This window comes from Glycine max, chromosome 6 (assembly GCF_000004515.6).
Source record: "Glycine max cultivar Williams 82 chromosome 6, Glycine_max_v4.0, whole genome shotgun sequence".
Classification (NCBI taxonomy): domain Eukaryota; kingdom Viridiplantae; phylum Streptophyta; class Magnoliopsida; order Fabales; family Fabaceae; genus Glycine; species Glycine max.
This window is the reverse complement of record NC_038242.2, coordinates 50,875,773-50,893,503: the sequence shown is the minus strand read 5'-3', so window position 1 is coordinate 50,893,503 and position 17,731 is coordinate 50,875,773. Positions and strand designations below refer to the sequence as shown.

Sequence of the window (17,731 nt, the reverse complement as noted above, 5' to 3'; positions counted from 1 at the left end):
ATGACCATATGACTACCAACCTTGCTAAATGTATGAATTCTGTTTTGAAAGGAGCCCGAGCATTACCTATTGCTGCCTTAGTCAATGAAACATTTAATAAAATAAATGATTCATTTGTTACTAACGGCATCAAAATCATGAATATGATAAAGACAGGGCATAGGTACTCCAAAGACGTATATGTCATGATGCAAGAAAATCAACACATTGCTACCTCGCATTGTGTTCGCATGTATGTTCGAGAAACAGGGGAGTTTGAGGTTCAAGAAATTGCAAATACGCGACTTGATCGACGAGCAATGGCATGCACTGTCAAATTGAATGAATGGTCGTGTGATTGCGGACAATTTCAAGCACTTCGACTACCTTGCTTGCATGCAATTGCAGCGTGTGTTTTTTGCAATTTAAATTATGATGACTTTGTTGACCCTGTATACAAGTTGGAAAACATTTTCAAAGTTTATCAACATCATTTTCATTCCCTAGGAAGTGAAGACACATGGCCACAATATTTAGATTCGTATTTTATGTCTGATCCTTCGAAACGACGATTGACATCAGGCAAGCCGACCACTACTCGAATACATAATGAGATGGATGAACCAATTCCAAATAGGCCTAAGAAATGCTCATTATGTAGAAGTGAAGGACATAATCGGACTAACTGTCCATACAAACAAGTACATGACTAAAATAACTTGTAATTTTTATGTTTTTCTTTCATTTGTATTGTGCGTTTTATATTAATATATTAATTATGTTATTTTTAATTTTTATTGATAGATTATTTAAACTTTAAATAAGAAACATTTAAAGTAAACTATATTCAAAATATATATAACATGTTTTAAATAATAAAACATTAAAATAAAATAATAACATATCAAATAAAATCACAAAAAATATACTAATAAAATCAACTTAATATTATTTATTATATATTTAAATATATTTTTAACTTTTTTATTTAAAATAAAAATAAAATTGTAAAAAATATTAAATTTAAAAGAAAAAACATATTTACGAAAAGAAAAAAAAAGGTTAACATAACAAAAATATGTCTACAAATAATAAAAAAGCATTTAAAAAATTTAACAACTTAAAGCAAGTTGGTCCATGCTATCATAAATCATGTTTACAGCATAAGTTAAATTTGACTACTTTATTTCTGGCAAGATTCCATGCTATCATAAATCATTTCACCATAAATGACCGTATAAGCATGCTTCATGACTACTTTTATTCTATTCATGCATGTGCAACCTTCACGGGTGTAAATTATTGGAGCCTATGAAGCTTGTTTTCAGCATTATTGTTCTAAAGTTATTCCCTTGACGGTTGTTTTCTGCTATTTCAGTGTTGTAATGTGAGTGAACAATGCATTGCATTAACGTGAGTGAACAATACACTACTGATCTAAAGCTTGTTTTTCTTTGCTGCATGAACAATACACTACGCATGCTATTTTCAAGGATGCGTGCTTTTTCTTGTTTTCTTTGCTGCACAAGTGAACTAATGGCATGTTCTAAAGCTTGTTTTTCTTTGCTGAAAATAATTAATTAGTTTTGCATTTTTAATATCACTTAGTTATTATTAATTTATGGTTTAGTGTTAAATTAATTTTGGTAAATTATTATTTTGTGTTTTAGAATAATAGTGTTTAGTTATTATTAATTTACAGTTTAGGTAGATAAATTATTATACATGATAAATTAATTTTCTTAAATTATTATTTTATGTTTTAGAACAATAGTGTTTAGTTATTATTAATTTACCGCTTAGTTAGATAAATTATTATACATGGAAAATTAATTTTTTTATTAAATTATTATTTTATGTTTTAGAATAATAGTGCTTAGTTATTATTAATTTACGAATTAGTTACATAAATTATTATACATGTTAAATTAATTTTGTTAAATTATTATTTTGTGTGTTAGAATATTAGTGTTTAGTTGTAGCATGAACGGTTCAATAAATAGTGTTCACTCGCGTGAAATTTATAAAAGGAGGGTTCATTCTCACCTCGGTGCATATGTTGCATCCAAACAATTAATTGGTTCTCTCATTTTGACGTGTTTCTTAGAGTCATACTGACATAATTTTTTTAGTGTTACACACACGAAAAAGATATTTAAAAATGTTTTTTTACGTTACATAGAATCCAATGATTCCTTACTAATCAATAATTCTTTTACAGATGACTATTGAACAACCCATAATAAGAGATAATGTTAGCGACTTCAGTGATGACGAGCAACAACATGATTTTGATGAACATGGTGAACCAAGCAATTATGCGTTTTATTTGTATTGTGTGTTTTATATTAATGTATTAATTATGCTATTTTTAATTTTTATTGATAGATTATTTAAACTTTAAATAAAAAAATTTAAAGTAAACTATATTAAAAATATATATAACATGTTTTAAATAATAAAACATTGAAATAAAATAATAACATATAAAATAAAATCACAAAAAATATACTAATAAAATCAACTTAATATTATTTATCATATATTTAAATATATTTTTTAACTTTTTTTATTTAAAATAAAAATAAAAATGTAAAAAATATTAAATTTAAAAGAAAAAACAGATTTAGGAAAAGAAAAAAAAATAGGTTAACATAACAAAAACATGTCTACAAATAGTAAAAAAACATTTAAAAAATTTAACAAAAAGAAAAAAAAAATAGTTTTACGAATTTTTAAAGTTGTAAAACAAAATATGACTTCCGTTTTAAAAAAATGACTTAAAAAGTCGTAAAAAGAATAACATTTGCACTGAAGTCGTACATATTTTTACGACTTCAGTTAAAATTTTTTTTTAAAAAATAACAAGTCGTAGCCGGTGTTATTACTTCTGAGTCAGAAGTCCTAACACCTGTTTCGACTTATCCCATTTTGAATAATTTTTTTAAAATATATCCCCAATTGAAAAATTGAATATTTTTTGTTTATCCCTAATTGATAAAAAGCTCATAAGTAGACTCTTTTTCCCTTATTTTTACCTAATGTCAATAATATAAGATGTTCAATTTTATAATTATGTTGATAATTTTCTTTTTTATATATATAGATAGTGAATAAAAGGTAAATGTAATAATCTCCTATTCTTACCAATATCAATAATATAATGTTCAATCTTATTTTTAATAGTTTGGTTTTATATCCGTTAGCGGTGAATTTGGCCGTTAGAATATCAATACTATAATGTCCTTTGACGGTTTTCTTTTATATATAGAGAGTGAGAGTTTGGTTTTATATCCGTAGGGTGAATTTGGCGGTGCGGTGAATTTGGCGGTGGGACTTGAGAAACTGAAGGAGGCTCTCCAAATCTTGAATTCTCCTTCCCCTTCTTCCCCTACTGTCCTAAGACCTTCACTTTGTTTTGCTCCCAACCCCACTCCTCCTCGGTCTTTCCTCTCATTTATGTATCCAAGAACGACGCCGACTCTAAATCACTCTATGTCAATTTGGATGATAATGTGAGTCACCAGAAAGAAAGGTTCTTTTTGGTTTTCCATACCTCAGGTAAAGGTTCAACAATCTTATTGCCATTACTTTAATAACTTTAAATACTAATTCTTTTGCCGCTCCCAGATTGAGTTAGATGAGCTGGAAAGTGTTTCCATTCTGTCAATGACCCTTGCATGGGATGAATTTTCCTTCTCTACTTTTCAAGAAGCCCATTATTCGCTTCAAGATTCTCTAGACCAGGTGCCTGACATGCCTTTTTGATATCTTTTCTGCTTTTGTTGTTTTATTTACCATCATTCCCTGCTTCTATCATTTTTCATGTAATTTGGAATATTTAAAGTTAAATGGTCAATTCTTTTTTGTATCAGTTTTTACACCTTTGTGAATGAAAAAAGGGAATCTTTCATTATGGTTTGGTTGGGCCTTTCTCTTTGTTTTCTATAATCTAGAGGATCCTTATCTTCTTGGGTTCTGAAAAAATAAAAACATCAACTCCCTCCTGTATTTATGCTTGATGTTATTTCCTACGGTGTGGGTTATGTGTCATGTCTGGTCTACGATTGACACATGTAAATCCAAATGCACTAGAGCTGCTCTCAAAAATCTCAATTTGGTAGAAGATAGATCTATTCCAAGGGTACAAGCTCATTTCTTTCCTAAGAATATGTAAGTTTTACTTGCAACTAGTTGTTACTTCCCTGAATTCCTTGTCCAAAAGTCAATGATGAATGTAACCATGGTTTTCTTGAACTGAGAAGCATATTGGGTCAACATTTTGTCTGAGTTAGTGTGTAAAGCAAAAGAACTAGTGCAAGCATACAAGCTTCAAAATGTAGTTAAGACTGCAGACAACTTCTGTTCATGTTTGAAGCTTGATAGAAACACAGATGTTAGCTATAGTAATATGAGGAAGGCTGCTTCTTGGGAAGATTTGACTGACAACTATTTATTCTGTTCTAAAGCTGTAGATCCTCAGTACAAGGATTTAAGGCATTTTCAGTGGCATTGGGAAAAGGGGGAGCCTGTCATTGTCAGCAATGTGCTTGAATGTACATCTGGTTTAAGCTGGGAACCGCTTGTCATGTGGCGTGCATTACGTCATGTAACTAATACCAAGCATGGCCAACATTTGGCGGAGAAAACAATTGATTGCTTAGATTGGACTGAGGTTTGCTTAATTTCCCAATCTTTAACTTTATTGACCATGGAGAGCTTTTTACACAAATTTCATTCTTCACCTTCATTCTCATGAAGATTATGTTTAATTGTTTGATGTTGGTACTTATTTTAACTGGAACCACTGCAGTTATGGCATTTGGAGAATTATTTAATATTAGCAATTTTTATGTTGTTGAATTTCCTACATGTTTCCTGAATTCAGTAACTCCACCTTTTCTGGATTGAGACTTGAGAGTTATTTCAGTGCATTTAATATTGTCAGTTATTGAATTCCATAGAGTCATCAGAACAGAATGTCCTTGAAATATTTTGTGAAGTACTGAAAAATTACAATTTTTTGGTGGATGGTTCCACTTTAAGAAACAGTTTGTAGATGTTCTGCTATCTGGGTCATAAAGAGATACCGGCCTAAGGTGGAATGTTGGTAAACAAAACGCACATTAGGGTGATAATTAGAAATCATTTTTCTGAGTGTAGTTTTTATATCAGTCTCAAATTTTAAGCCCTTGTTTCATGCTTTATGCTGTCTCTCCATCATTCTCAAGAAATATGGCTAGTGTGATCAATTTATCCTGCTACCATCATCATCATATTCATCTTCTTAGTCCTAGGTTTTGCTCCTTATCTTATCATCTTAGAAAATTTTATCTCAATGTTTGGCTGTTTCTTGTCCCTGCCCCATTTTGCTGTTTTTGCTTTGCCTGCCCAGACCTTTCTTGTTGCCCTTGCATCCTTTGGTATGTTTGTCTAGTTCTTAGACTTGCAGCATCTAGCTGATGTTGGGTAAAATGTGCTTTTTATTTTTTTTAGTTTGTTGAAAATGTTATTTTCGATTTGTACTCATTCTGTTTTTCTGTTTAGTAATCAGACTAGAGTAAATCATATCTGCTTTATTTTACTGATTTAGTAATTCTTTACTGGACTTGTTTATTCAGTTGCTGCTGATTTCTGCATTTCTCTTTTGAGGTATTGGTTAAATGCAGGGGGAAATTAATATCCACCAACTTTTTACTGGCTATACAAATGGTCGTAGAGATTGGCTTGCTTGGCCACAGATATTGAAATTAAAAGATTGGCCTCCTTCTAATTTATTTGAGGAACAATTGCCTCGTCATTGTGCTGAGTTCATATCTTCCTTACCCTTCAAGGAATATACTGATCCTCACAAAGGTTCTCTTAACCTTGCTGTGAAGTTGCCTAATGGTTCTCTAAAGCCAGACCTGGGGCCAAAAACATATATTGCTTATGGATTTCCTCAGGAGCTTGGACGTGGTGATTCAGTGACTAAGCTCCATTGTGATATGTCTGATGCAGTATGCTCTATTTGCTTATTTCTTTCCTGGGCTGTTATTTTCAAGGATTTCTTCTAAATTATTTGAACTTTTTAAATAGATTTCATATTGGATGGTGTATAGTTTGTAGGATGTATAAAGTGTTGTCTTTGATAAGCCATTGCATTTCTCTGTTCTGTTTCTTATGAGTAGTTTGTGGCTTCAATTCCATGTCAGTTTTTAAGTTCTTTGCATTGTCTTCAATTCATAAACTCTCATTTGATTCTATATTTGACGAGTTATTTCCCTGGTTGTTATAATGATTGATTGATAATTAGAAAAACTACTCTTGTTTTGATAGTAGAATCATCACATTAGTATGGTTAAGGACTTGAAATGAATGATGCCTTTGGCTTAGAGAAGGCTTTAATTTGCGTATATATACTTATGTCAGTTGCATAGATTTTCCTGATCAAACATTGGTTAGTGTTTTGTATATTTTGCTGTATGTGGCCCTGAGTGCATGCTTATCAATGAAGGAATTGAAGCATTTTTTTTTTTAATAATTTTGCTGTTTTAGGTAAATGTGTTGACTCATATTGCTGAAGTGAAACTGGATTCTGATCAACTTACTGTCATTGAGAAGTTGAAGCAAAAGCATCTCGAGCAAGAGAAAAGGGAGCTACTTGGTGATGATCAGGATGGAGAAACTAATGTTGACATGCTTAATATAATTCATCTTCTACAATAAATGCTTTGGACAGGCAAACTAGTGTTGAAGTCATGGAACAAGAAGGTGGATTATGTGATGGGAAAGAAGTTGATCAGTTTCATCAACCGTCTGGTAGTAATGAGGTTGCCATTGCTAATGAGGATGGTATTTCATATGGATCAGAGCTCATAGAGGTTGACAAAGTAAAAATAAATCAAGGTGATTTGTTGTTTGGGGGGGATGCTTCAGATGGTGCTCTCTGGGATATTTTTTGGAGACAGGATGTCCCTAAGTTGCAGGAATATCTGAAGAAGAATTTCAGAGAGTTTAGGTATGTCCATTGCTGTCGTTTAAAGCAGGTAAATTATTAAAATGATTCAGTTATCTGTCTGAGTACTCCTTATCAACCTGAGTCATTTATAACAAATATTTTCACCTTTAGGTTATATTTTTAAATTTTAATATTTGGAGCTTTGCACCCTTATAACATTGACATTCTCCCATTCCCTTATTTTATTCTGATAAAAATTTCATTAAATATGCATGTCATAAAGGATTGGGTGAAGGATCAAGCTGCTAATAAATAGTTATTTAGAAAATAAAAAAAATGTTTCCGTGTTTATTTTATTATGTGGTAAGGAGCTTTTCATTAATATGACAATAGATGTCATGCAATTGCAACTGTGTTCGTTCTTTAAACAAAGTCTGGGAATAGCATTATAGTGCAATTACCAGTCCAAAATACTCATTAATTTTTCAAATAAATATGTTTTATAATTTGCAAAGTGAGAGAGTACAACTAGGAAATTGAGTGTATCCGACTAGACCGAGTTTCCCAGTTCTTACTGGTTCAGTGTTGGGTTGATTACATGGCACCGGGTTAGATGCATATCCGATTTGATATGTGACCCGAGCCGGTGCTATGCCCGGGTTCCGGTTTAACCGGTTGGCCTGGCTGGTCCAGTCTGAGTTTTATAACACTTCACACAAGATCCCTTTGGTCTTGAATCACAGACAGTACACTGCCCACTTACCTTGTACTGAAATTCAACATTTTATTAAAAGAACGAAGACAGCACATTTGAACTCTATTCATGTTACATTAGGTAAAGTTTATGAATTGTTTATACTCTTTTTATTACAGCTCTAACAAAAAAACTAATTCAAATTCAATTTATAATTTTTTTTTTTGCAGGATGATTGACTCTTGGATGTATAGGTCTTTACGCCTTTATCTTATTCTGCAATGACTCTGTGAGAGAGGAAGAATAAAAGGGAATGGAAGTTTGGAAAATTTTAGACTAGAAGAAAGCCAACTTAGAGTTGAGCTTTTTAAGAACAAATTCTATCTCAAAATCAATTATAAGATGAACAAGATTTTTAAAATTTAAATAACCAAATGGTCTAGATCTAAAAATAAGCTCTATTTCACCTAGATATCTAGCTTTGATGGTTGCCACCTTAGATTTTGGGAAATTTAATTCATGTACCATAGAAAAAAGAAGAAAATTATTCATTTGCCAGGTTATTTCTAGTTGTTATGTTTATCTGTTGTATTTGTCTGAAGTTTGTCCTTGTTATGTTTGTCTCTTGTATTATCAGTTGGATCATGCCAATGAATTATCAAACTCCCTGAAAGAAAGTGCCAATATTAACACTGTTTGGGCATCGCTTATTGTTGAAGAATGCACAAGACTTGGTTTGATGGTGAGATGATCTGATAAATATTACATATGCACCAATATTAATGCATGATTCTGATTTATTCTTTTGTTTAGTATTTGTGTATTGCTCCTGGATCTAGACCTTCCCCTGTTGCTGTTGCTGTTGCAAGTCACAAATTAATCACATGTATTTCATGCTTCGATGAGCGTTCACTTGCATATCATGCTGTTGGATATGGAAGAGGATCTCACATTCCAGCAGTAGCCATTACATCATCAGGCACTGCAGTTTCCAACCTTCTTCCTGCTGTATGTTTCATTAATATTGCTTGTTTTACATGGATGTCCTTATTTTCATGAATTTATTTTAGGGTAAAATACATTTTTGGTTCCCCTATAATGCTCAATCTGCAATTTTGGTCTCCTAGATACTTTTATTTTTCACTCAATGTTTGACCATGGATAATCAATTAACGGTCAACTAACAGAAGAACCAAAATCGCTGATTTTGAAAAATTGGGGGACTGAATGTCTTGATTTGGAAATAGGGGGATCAAAATTGCGGATTGAGCATTATAGGGGACCAATAGTGTATTTTAGCCTTTATTTTATTTTGAATGTGTGATGATTTATTAATTTCTTTCCTGTGACTTGGTTTGTTGTCATTCTGAATGCTGTTGCTAATACATGCATTGTTGGAGTTCAATTGGTTGCTTTGCTGGCTCTTTTTTTGCACTTAGTTTTTATTTTTATTTCCATCAACTTGATTTGTAGTTTTCTCTTTGAGTTTAATTCCCCTCAAGGTTTGAATTGTATTTGCTTTTAGAGTTTAATTCAAATTCACTAACTATGATAAAAATCTGATCATAAATTATCAATTATGATAAGAGTATTGATTTTTATAATAATTATTTAAAAATCGTATCTAAAATAATTTTTTAGAATAAATAATACATAGTAAATAATTTATGCACTGAAATTTTATAAAAACTTTTTACACTTTTATTTAATTATAAATTATCATATATATTAAGTCTGTTAATTTTTATAATAATTAATTTAATAATTTTTTATATGTCATCATTTCTAGTTAGTTGATTGAAAGTGTAAAAAACTTTTACACTATTATTTAATCACAAACTGTCATATGTGTGATAAATTTATTGATATTCATGATAATTATTATTAAAGTTATATGATAAATATTTCTAGTTAATTGATAATATAATTTTCTTGCACAAACAATGCACATGCCTATTAATTAACTCAATATTAAATTAATTTACAATTTTTTTTTTTACATTTGACAGTATATCAAAATAAAACTTATGCTTTTATACAAAAACATGAGATCCTTAATGCACGTTGGTTTTATATTTTGTTATATTGTGTTCATGTGTTTTTTTATTTTTTTTTATACAGTGTTCTTGTATTCAATATACTTAAAAATGAAACACTTTCATGCATTCAAGTATACCAAACAAAATTCCAACACTATATTTTGGAGAAATATGGTTTCAATGTGTATTCTTTTTCAAATTTGTAAGAAGAATTTATTACTGTTTATGGTTAATATGGGCTGATATATATTTTTCCTGTAGGGACTGCAACCTAATCTACTAACTACTACTGAACTCTAATGCAGGTCAAGTCTGATCTGGCTAAAAATATCCAATCATTAGAACCAAACTCTAAATGTTATGTCTTGTAATGAGTGATTCTCTTACACTCTGAAGTATAACAATTTTACCTTATAAGGGTTCAATTCAATCAAAGTAAAATGGAAAGCGTTTCCTTATTTATCAAATATGCTTATGTTTTGTAATGTTCTTCTACTAATATGTGGCGAGCTTAATCCAAAGTGATCTTTCTTTTGGAACTATCCAGTTGAATAGCAGCATATTTTCAGCCTTGAACTTTATATTTTATTTGTGACTGTTCTTCTTTAAGAGTGGTTTATGAATGTGGTATTGATATTTGATGCACGATAACTGGCCTTCTGTCAGGTAAAGGTTCAACTTCTTATTGCCATTACTTTAATAACATTAAATACTTTTTTTTTTTTTATCAGCAAAAATAATATATTTATAAAAGTACCAGAGGTACTGAAAAAAATAACATAGATAGTTCCATGCTCATGGTTCCAGTAAAAACTACACCAGTTTGAAGAGGAACCATTGAAAGGCTACAAAATAAAACTAAAGATCTGCAGCAGCTCCTACTGGGAACCACTGAGGCCTAGCCCAAAAAACCTTCTCTAATGTGAGATGACCAAAGATTAAAAGGGAGCTTAAATTCCTTATCCAAATTTGAGAGCCAAGACCACACTAAAAAAACTGCATCATCAACAAGTTTGCTGCCATTAAAGGAATCATTGGAGAAAAGAATTCTGTTTCTCATCTTCCATATAGACCAAACAACAGCCATCCACCAAGTTTGCCACCTTCCTCTTCTAAGCCCTTCCACTTGCACAAAAGAGTGCTGAAGAAAATGTTGGATTGGATTAGAGGGGAACACCAAAGAGATATTCAGCCAAGACAAAGTCTCCCACCAAACAGGCCAAATCTTTGAGCACTTTAAGAGTGGTTTATGAATGTGGTATTGATATTTGATGCACGATAACTGGCCTTCTGTCAGGTAAAGGTTCAACTTCTTATTGCCATTACTTTAATAACATTAAATACTAATTCTTTAGCCGCTCCCAGATTGAGTTAGATGAGCTGGAAAGTGTTTCCATTCTGTCCATGACCCTTGCATGGGATGAATTTTCCTTCTCTACTTTTCAAGAAGCCCATTATTCGCTTCAAGATTCTCTAGACCAGGTGCCTGACATGCCTTTTTGATATCTTTTCTGTTTTGTTGTTTTATTTACCATCATTCCCTGCTTCTATCATTTTTCATGTAATTTGGAATATTTAAAGTTAAATGGTCAATTCTTTTTTGTATCAGTTTTTACACCTTTGTGAATGAAAAAAGGGAATCTTTCATTATGGTTTGGTTGGGCCTTTCTCTTTGTTTCCTATAATCTAGAGGATCCTTATCTTCTTCTTGGGTTCTGAAAAAATAAAAACATCTACTCCCTCCTGTATTTATGCTTGATGTTATTTCCTACGGTGTGGGTTATGTGTCATGTCTGGTCTACGATTGACACATGGAAATCCAAATGCACTAGAGCTGCCCTCAAAAAACCCAATTTGGTAGAAGATAGATCTATTCCAAGGGTACAAGCTCATTTCTTTCCTAAGAATATGTAAGTTTTACTTGCAACTAGTTGTTACTTCCCTGAATGCCAATATTTGTTTGACATGTTTCTTTAGTTGATATTTGTCTTTTGCATTTTCTTTTTCTTGGGTCTGGTTAAATGTTAATGCTCAAAAGGCTATTTTCGTTATTGTTGTATTTTTTTGTATTATATGCTAATATTTTAAGATTTAAATACAATGCAGTGCAAACTATATTTGGGCCAAGCCCATATACTTTCAATAGTCTAATTCTAACTCAATCCATAATAACTCTTTAACATTGTTCCCAAATCCCAAGTTTGAGCATAAATATTAATCATGCCTAGCTTGTTACAAATGAAATAAGAGTGTTTTCCGGTCACAACCTTTGGCTAACAATTTATGGGTAAGCTTGTCTCCCTAAGGCAGGACCATCAACCATCTAGCAATTCTTCATTCCAGGTCAGCTTCCTTTCTCCCTTTCTTTCTTATACATAGTCTTATGGTGTACCCCTGGCCATCTTTGATTTTCCTTTTATCTGCACCCCTGGCTTCTGTATTTGGACCTCTGGTTTGTGTTCTCTGTTAACTGCCCCTTGTTCCTCAGTATTCCGTATGGTGGTATAAAAATTAGAACAAAGGGAGCATAATGTTGTTTGTTCTTATTATGTTGTAGTTTTGAATTGTATAATGGTTTTTTTTAAGAGTGTCTATTATGCTAATGAAAAAGGATACGTTCACTGCACATTCAAAATTCATTTATGTTAATCACTAAATATGCATTATAATATTCATAATTAAATTCCTATGCTGCCATATAGTGCTCATCCAAAGTGATGGATGATGCTTTATTTCTAGCTTGGTCTTGGTTAAAAGCTAGAGAGAAAGATTTCAACACTCTTTTTAACCACTGGTCTACCAATCTTTCAAAGTCTTTTCCTTCTTTGGGTTGGGTTTCCTGTATCTTCTGTGGTGGGGTCTTGGTTGGGTTCTTCTCTTTTTTGGAGGGCGGCACCATAGGTGTCTTGTATTTGTTCATCTTTCATCCGTACCTCTGGTACTGATATGTTTATATTAATACTATATATTTTCTGCCTTCCAAAAAAAAAATATTCATAATTAAATTGTGCCTTCCTCAATGTGGGAAAGAGGAAGGGAAAATTAATCACAATGTGGGAGGATGAAGTCGGGCCAGAATATGTAATGGTAATGGTTAGCAGACAAGTTATTTAGGAGAGACAAGATTCAACAAAGGCTGGAAAAGAGGAAGGGAAAATTAATCACAATGTGGGAGGATGAATTTGTGCGATGTAGCCAGTTTCCTTCTTTGATCCTTAAGGACAAGGCTGTAGCTCCAAGAAAGGGCCATGTTAGGACACATGGTTCAGTCATGGAGTAGACAACATAAGAGTTGGTCAGGAAAAAGACAGATCAGGAAGCTGGTTAGCAGGAGTTAGTGAGTAATGATGAGTTGGAACTAGTTAGTTAGACTTGGGCATTGTTGAGAGCAGGCCAGCCAGTTATTTAATTTTAACTTGCTAATCACATTTCTAGTATGCATGCTAAAGTGAACATAAGTATCATCACAAGTATGTTCAGCTTAGCAATAACATAAATATTGAAAAATTACAATGTTTTGTTACATTTATGTGGTGCCACTGCCTAGCTACTTGCTAAGAAACTTCTGTGTTTTAACCAACATGTTATTTTGCAGAAAAGTTGGCATCTAATTTTTTAGCCATTGAAATGCCTTCCCTGGCTTGCTGTGGAAAATGTCTTAATTTATGGTTTAAGAAGGATCTGATTAATATCTGACTAGTTGCACATTTTACATACCTTGTTTTCTATGGTATTTTAGAGTCCAAAGAAGGTCAACTTGGTTGCTGCTCTGGTTCGTGGTATGCTTGTTAAAGATGCATCGATGCAGTTGGAATCGACAATAAAACGAGCAGCAAAAACTGTATATCAGGTAGTAACACTAGGTATTTTCATTGTCACCTCATTGGACAAGCTTGCAAAATCTATAATTTTAATGATCTGCTAATATAATATGTATTGTAAGACATTTTTCGAAGGATTTACTGATCCTTGTTTTGTTTTTAACTAATGGAGCAGGTTAAAGAGTTCCATAGAAGAGTTGGTTTTGAGGTAGCAAGTGCTGACAAGATGGCTAAGTCATGCATGGTTTATTTTGAAATGCATCTATCCCTAAGGAAAAAAATAATTACAAAAGCTTTTAATGGTAGTTATAGTATCTACAAGGAAACTTTTTGTAACCAGGTCTATTGCCTTTTTGTTTGAGTAACTGGACATGCAGGTACAATAATTGTTGTTGAAGATGACAAGGGACCTGAAAGAGGAATGCCGAGCTTCAATTCTGAGTTACCCAATTCCAATTCATGGTAAATTTTGTCTTTGCAATAGTTCTTGGATTAGGCTTTGCATATGTGGAAAAATCTTGTTCATTTGTTCAATCATTTTCTTTACTTTCTGCTGAATTTTTGTTGTGAAAGCTTTGTTTTACTTATTAGTTGCTCACTCGTGTGGTACATAAGATGTTTGTTGTGGTTTTACATTGAGATGTTTTTATTAGCCCTTTAATGATGTTGGATGATACTTAGAATATTTATAGCATTGTGATATTTGTGGTTGCTTGGTTTTCTTTGTTTATGAATAAGGAATAAAATACTAAAAGGGTGATACTTAGAATATTTATAACATTGTCGTATTTATAAACAGGGTTGAGGATGTTACAAGAGTTTGGGATCCTTGCTGACCAGTGACTAGGGTTGAGGATTTTACCAAGAGTTGAAGACCGTTGCTACTAGAATGTATGCAGCTTTTCTTTGTAAATGAATTTGAGCTAGTTGTAAGATTGTCACAATAGTTTTCCTAGCTATAGGAATTTGTTGGTTTTGAGCCAATTGATGACAATCATAATCTTCCAGGCTGAGAGGTAGTTGATTTGTTGTCTCTTTTGATGTGTAGGTCAAGGTAAAGAGAAATGTTGTTAATTAGTATCCTTTTAAGGTAAAAAAAAGGAAGATTTTACCTATAAGCGGAGCTTCACAAAGGTACGTAGCATTTATGATTTAACTGTTTGTTGGGTTGACTTGGTTTTCTTCAGTTTTGTAGAAGGTATTAAGATGTAGGCATGCTAGATCCTTATTGCTTGACTGTTGACTATCCAAGCATTCTGGTAATACTAATTTCATATGGCTTATACTCATTTCAAGCTTTCTGGTAATACTCATTTCATAACGGCACTTAAAATTTTTTCAGTTGGATGGAAAGGCTACTTGTGTGTTACTGATTTCATATGGCTTATACTCAATTGGATGGAAAGGCTACTTAAAATTTTTTGTTTTTCTACTCTACTCTAGGTCCATTCTAGGTTTCTCTTTGACTCCTTGTTTGCTTTTGTGTGCTTTTCATTGCTTTAATTATTGAATAATCCTTGAAAATTTGTCTTGTTAAAACTCTATTGGTTTAGCTTTCATTTCATTTTTTTTTGTCTTTGCTTATTGTTTGTCTTTGTTTCCTTGCTTGTGATTTGTCATATAGGGAATTGGAAAGGAGGATTGATGTCATACCTTGAAGAATTTGAGTCAAGAAGCAAGGGGTCAACCACAATTGAGGACTTTTTTTTTGTAATTTTGTAATTGACAATTTGCTTTGCTTTCAAATTTTGTAACAAAAAGGACTTTTTTTTTTGTAATTTTGTAATTGACAATTTGTTTTGCTTTCAAATTTTGTAACAAAAAGGCCTTTCATTGGAAGTAAGTTGGGAGCCTCCAATAGGTCACCCTACTTCCATTTGTGTGTAATAATTTTAGGCAATTTTCCCTTAGGATAGTGAGTGTTTTGTTAGGAACCTTAAATAAGATCATCCAAACGCTCTTAGGATCCGCCTAGTTTGCATTTCTTGCACTTTAATTTCTTGCTTACTTTCATAGCTTATTTTCTTTACTCTTCATTGTCAAATCGCCTAGGTAGCTTGTCTTTGCTTATTGTTTGTCTCTTTGTTTCCTTGCTTGTGATTTGTCATATAGGGAATTGGAAAGGAGGATTGATGTCATACCTTGAAGAATTTGAGTCAAGAAGCAAGGGGTCAACCACCTTAAGAGCTATTGGACTAAGAAGCACTCCAAATTGAGTAAAACATCAAAGATATAATAGCCACCACAATTGAGTACTTTTTTTTGTAATTTTGTAATTGACAATTTGCTTTGCTTTCAAATTTTGTAACAAAGGCAGACTTTCATTGGAAGTAAGTTGGGAGCCTCCAATAGGTCACCCTACTTCCATTTGTGTGTAATAATTTTAGGCAATTTTCCCTTAGGATAGTGAGTGTTTTGTTAGGAACCTTAAATAAGATCATCCAAACACTCTTAGGATCCGCCTAGTTTGCATTTCTTGCACTTTAATTTCTTGCTTACTTTCATAGCTTATTTTCTTTACTCTCCATTGTCAAACCGCCTAGGTAGCTTGTCTTTGCTTATTGTTTGTCTCTTTGTTTCCTTGCTTGTGATTTGTCATATAGGGAATTGGAAAGGAGGATTGATGTCATACCTTGAAGAATTTGAGTCTAGAAGCAAGGGGTCATCCACCTTAAGAGCTATTGGACTAAGAAGCACTGCAAATAGAGTGAATCATCAAAGATAGAATAGCCACCACAATTGAGTACTTTGTTTTGTAATAGTGTAATTGACAATTTGCTTTGCTTTCAAATTTTGTAACAAAAAGGCCTATCATTTGAAGTAAGTTGGGAGCCTCCAATAGGTCACCCTACTTCCATTTGTGTGTAATAATGTTAGGCAATTTTCCCTTAGGATTGTGAGTGTTTTGTTGGGAACCTTAAATAAGATCATCCAAACACTCTTAGGATCCGCCTAGTTTGCATTTCTTGCACTTTAATTTCTTGCTTACTTTCATAGCTTATTTCCTTTACTCTTCATTGTCATACCGCCTAGGTAGCTTGCCTTTTACCAATTAGTTTTTACCTTATCTTTCACACCTCTTTTAGTGTTTATTTTGGCTAGTTTCAATCATAGTTTCTTTTACCTTTTGTTTTCAAACCCCCAACAAGAAAGAACCATAACTTAGGAACCAACATGAGTCTTCATTCTTCATCTAGTGTTAATGGTGAGGGTTTTACTTCTAAGGACCCCTTGTATAAGATATTAGATGAGTTGAGATCCCTTAATTAGGGTTTAGAAGTATTGACTAATCAAGGTTTAGGTCTAGTTGACTAGTTGGGGTTTAAGGGTATTTGAAAAATTTGGGTTTATGGGTATTTCACTAATTAGGGTGATTTGTACTTGACTAATTAGGGTTTTGTGTTCATTGACCAATTAGGGTTTATGACTATTTTAAAAACTTTGGGTTTACAGATACTTCACTAATTAGAGTTTACGGGGGTATTTGACAACTTAGTGTTTAGGTTTTAGGGGTATTTGAGTAATGAGGGTTTATGTGTAGTTGAGTAATTATGGTTTAGTGTTACTTGATCAATTAGCGTCTAGGATTATTTGACAAATTAGGGTTACTTGACTAATTAGAGTTTAGGGTTATATGACAAATTAGGGTTACTTGACTAATTATAATTTAGGGGTATTTTACAAATAAGGTTTTTTGGTTACTTGACAAATTAGGGTTTAGCGGTATTTGACTAATTACGGTTTATGGGTACTTGAGTAGTTAAGGTTTAGGGGTATTTGACAAAGTAGGAAATAAGGATATTTGACTAATAAGGGTTTAGGGGTAGTTGACTAATTAGGGTTACTTGACTAAGTAGGATTTAAGGGTATTTGAAAAATTAGATGTTTAGGGTTACTTGAGAAATTGGGATTTGTGTGTTTGACTATTTCAGATTTATGAGTACTTGACTAATTAGGGTTTTGTGTTACTTAACTAATTAGGGTTTATGGTTATTTGACAAATTAGACTTAAGGGGTTAGGGTTTAGGGGTTAGGGGTAAGGGTTTAGGGTTTAGGGTTTAGGGGTTAGGGTTTAGGGTTTAGGGTTTAGGGTTTAGGGTTTAGGGTTTAGGGTTTAGGGTTTAGGGTTTAGGGTTTAGGGTTTAGGGTTTAGGGTTTAGGGTTTAGGGTTTAGGGTTTAGGGTTTAGGGTTTAGGGTTTAGGGTTTAGGGTTTAGGGTTTAGGGTTTAGGGTATTTAACTTCGTAAGCCGGCGTAGG

At 32.6% G+C, this 17,731-nt stretch overlaps 1 protein-coding gene and 1 long non-coding RNA gene across 15 annotated transcripts in view; one reads left to right on the top strand and one right to left on the bottom strand.

Annotated features, from left to right (window-relative positions):
• Positions 1-3,072: 3,072 nt before the first annotated feature.
• LOC100818911 (2-succinyl-5-enolpyruvyl-6-hydroxy-3-cyclohexene-1-carboxylate synthase) lies at positions 3,073-14,997 on the top strand. 14 transcript variants are annotated; one of them, XM_041016798.1, is made up of 13 exons: positions 3,073-3,540; positions 3,610-3,726; positions 4,449-4,654; positions 6,517-7,007; positions 8,251-8,355; positions 8,427-8,621; positions 11,018-11,134; positions 13,392-13,502; positions 13,649-13,935; positions 14,273-14,364; positions 14,522-14,527; positions 14,661-14,732; positions 14,816-14,956. In XM_041016798.1, the coding sequence occupies exons 4-9, from the start codon at positions 6,720-6,722 to the stop codon at positions 13,832-13,834; spliced, it is 1,002 nt and encodes a 333-aa protein (XP_040872732.1). In that variant the 5' UTR covers positions 3,073-3,540; positions 3,610-3,726; positions 4,449-4,654; positions 6,517-6,719; the 3' UTR covers positions 13,835-13,935; positions 14,273-14,364; positions 14,522-14,527; positions 14,661-14,732; positions 14,816-14,956. The 14 variants fall into 14 exon arrangements, with proteins under 14 accessions (XP_040872732.1, XP_040872736.1, XP_040872733.1 ...); XM_041016802.1 differs by having other exon boundaries at positions 13,649-13,681; positions 13,851-13,935; positions 14,522-14,997; XM_041016799.1 differs by having other exon boundaries at positions 13,649-13,753; positions 13,851-13,935; positions 14,522-14,997.
• A 1,024-nt stretch (positions 14,998-16,021) lies between these two features.
• LOC121175095 (uncharacterized) overlaps positions 16,022-17,731 on the bottom strand; it is a 1,952-nt gene continuing 242 nt past the window's right edge. The window contains exon 2 of the long non-coding RNA XR_005892133.1: positions 16,022-16,105. This is a non-coding gene — a long non-coding RNA (uncharacterized lncRNA). The remainder of the gene's footprint in view (positions 16,106-17,731) is intronic.

Coding starts and splice junctions, on each gene's coding strand:
- LOC100818911 (XM_041016794.1), top strand. CDS start 6,720: ATGGAACAAGAAGGTGGATTATGTGATGGGAAAGAAGTTGATCAGTTT. Junction 8,622..11,017: donor TTTCCAACCTTCTTCCTGCT/GTATGTTTCATT, acceptor AGCCGCTCCCAG/ATTGAGTTAGATGAGCTGGA. Junction 11,135..13,391: donor TTCAAGATTCTCTAGACCAG/GTGCCTGACATG, acceptor ATGGTATTTTAG/AGTCCAAAGAAGGTCAACTT.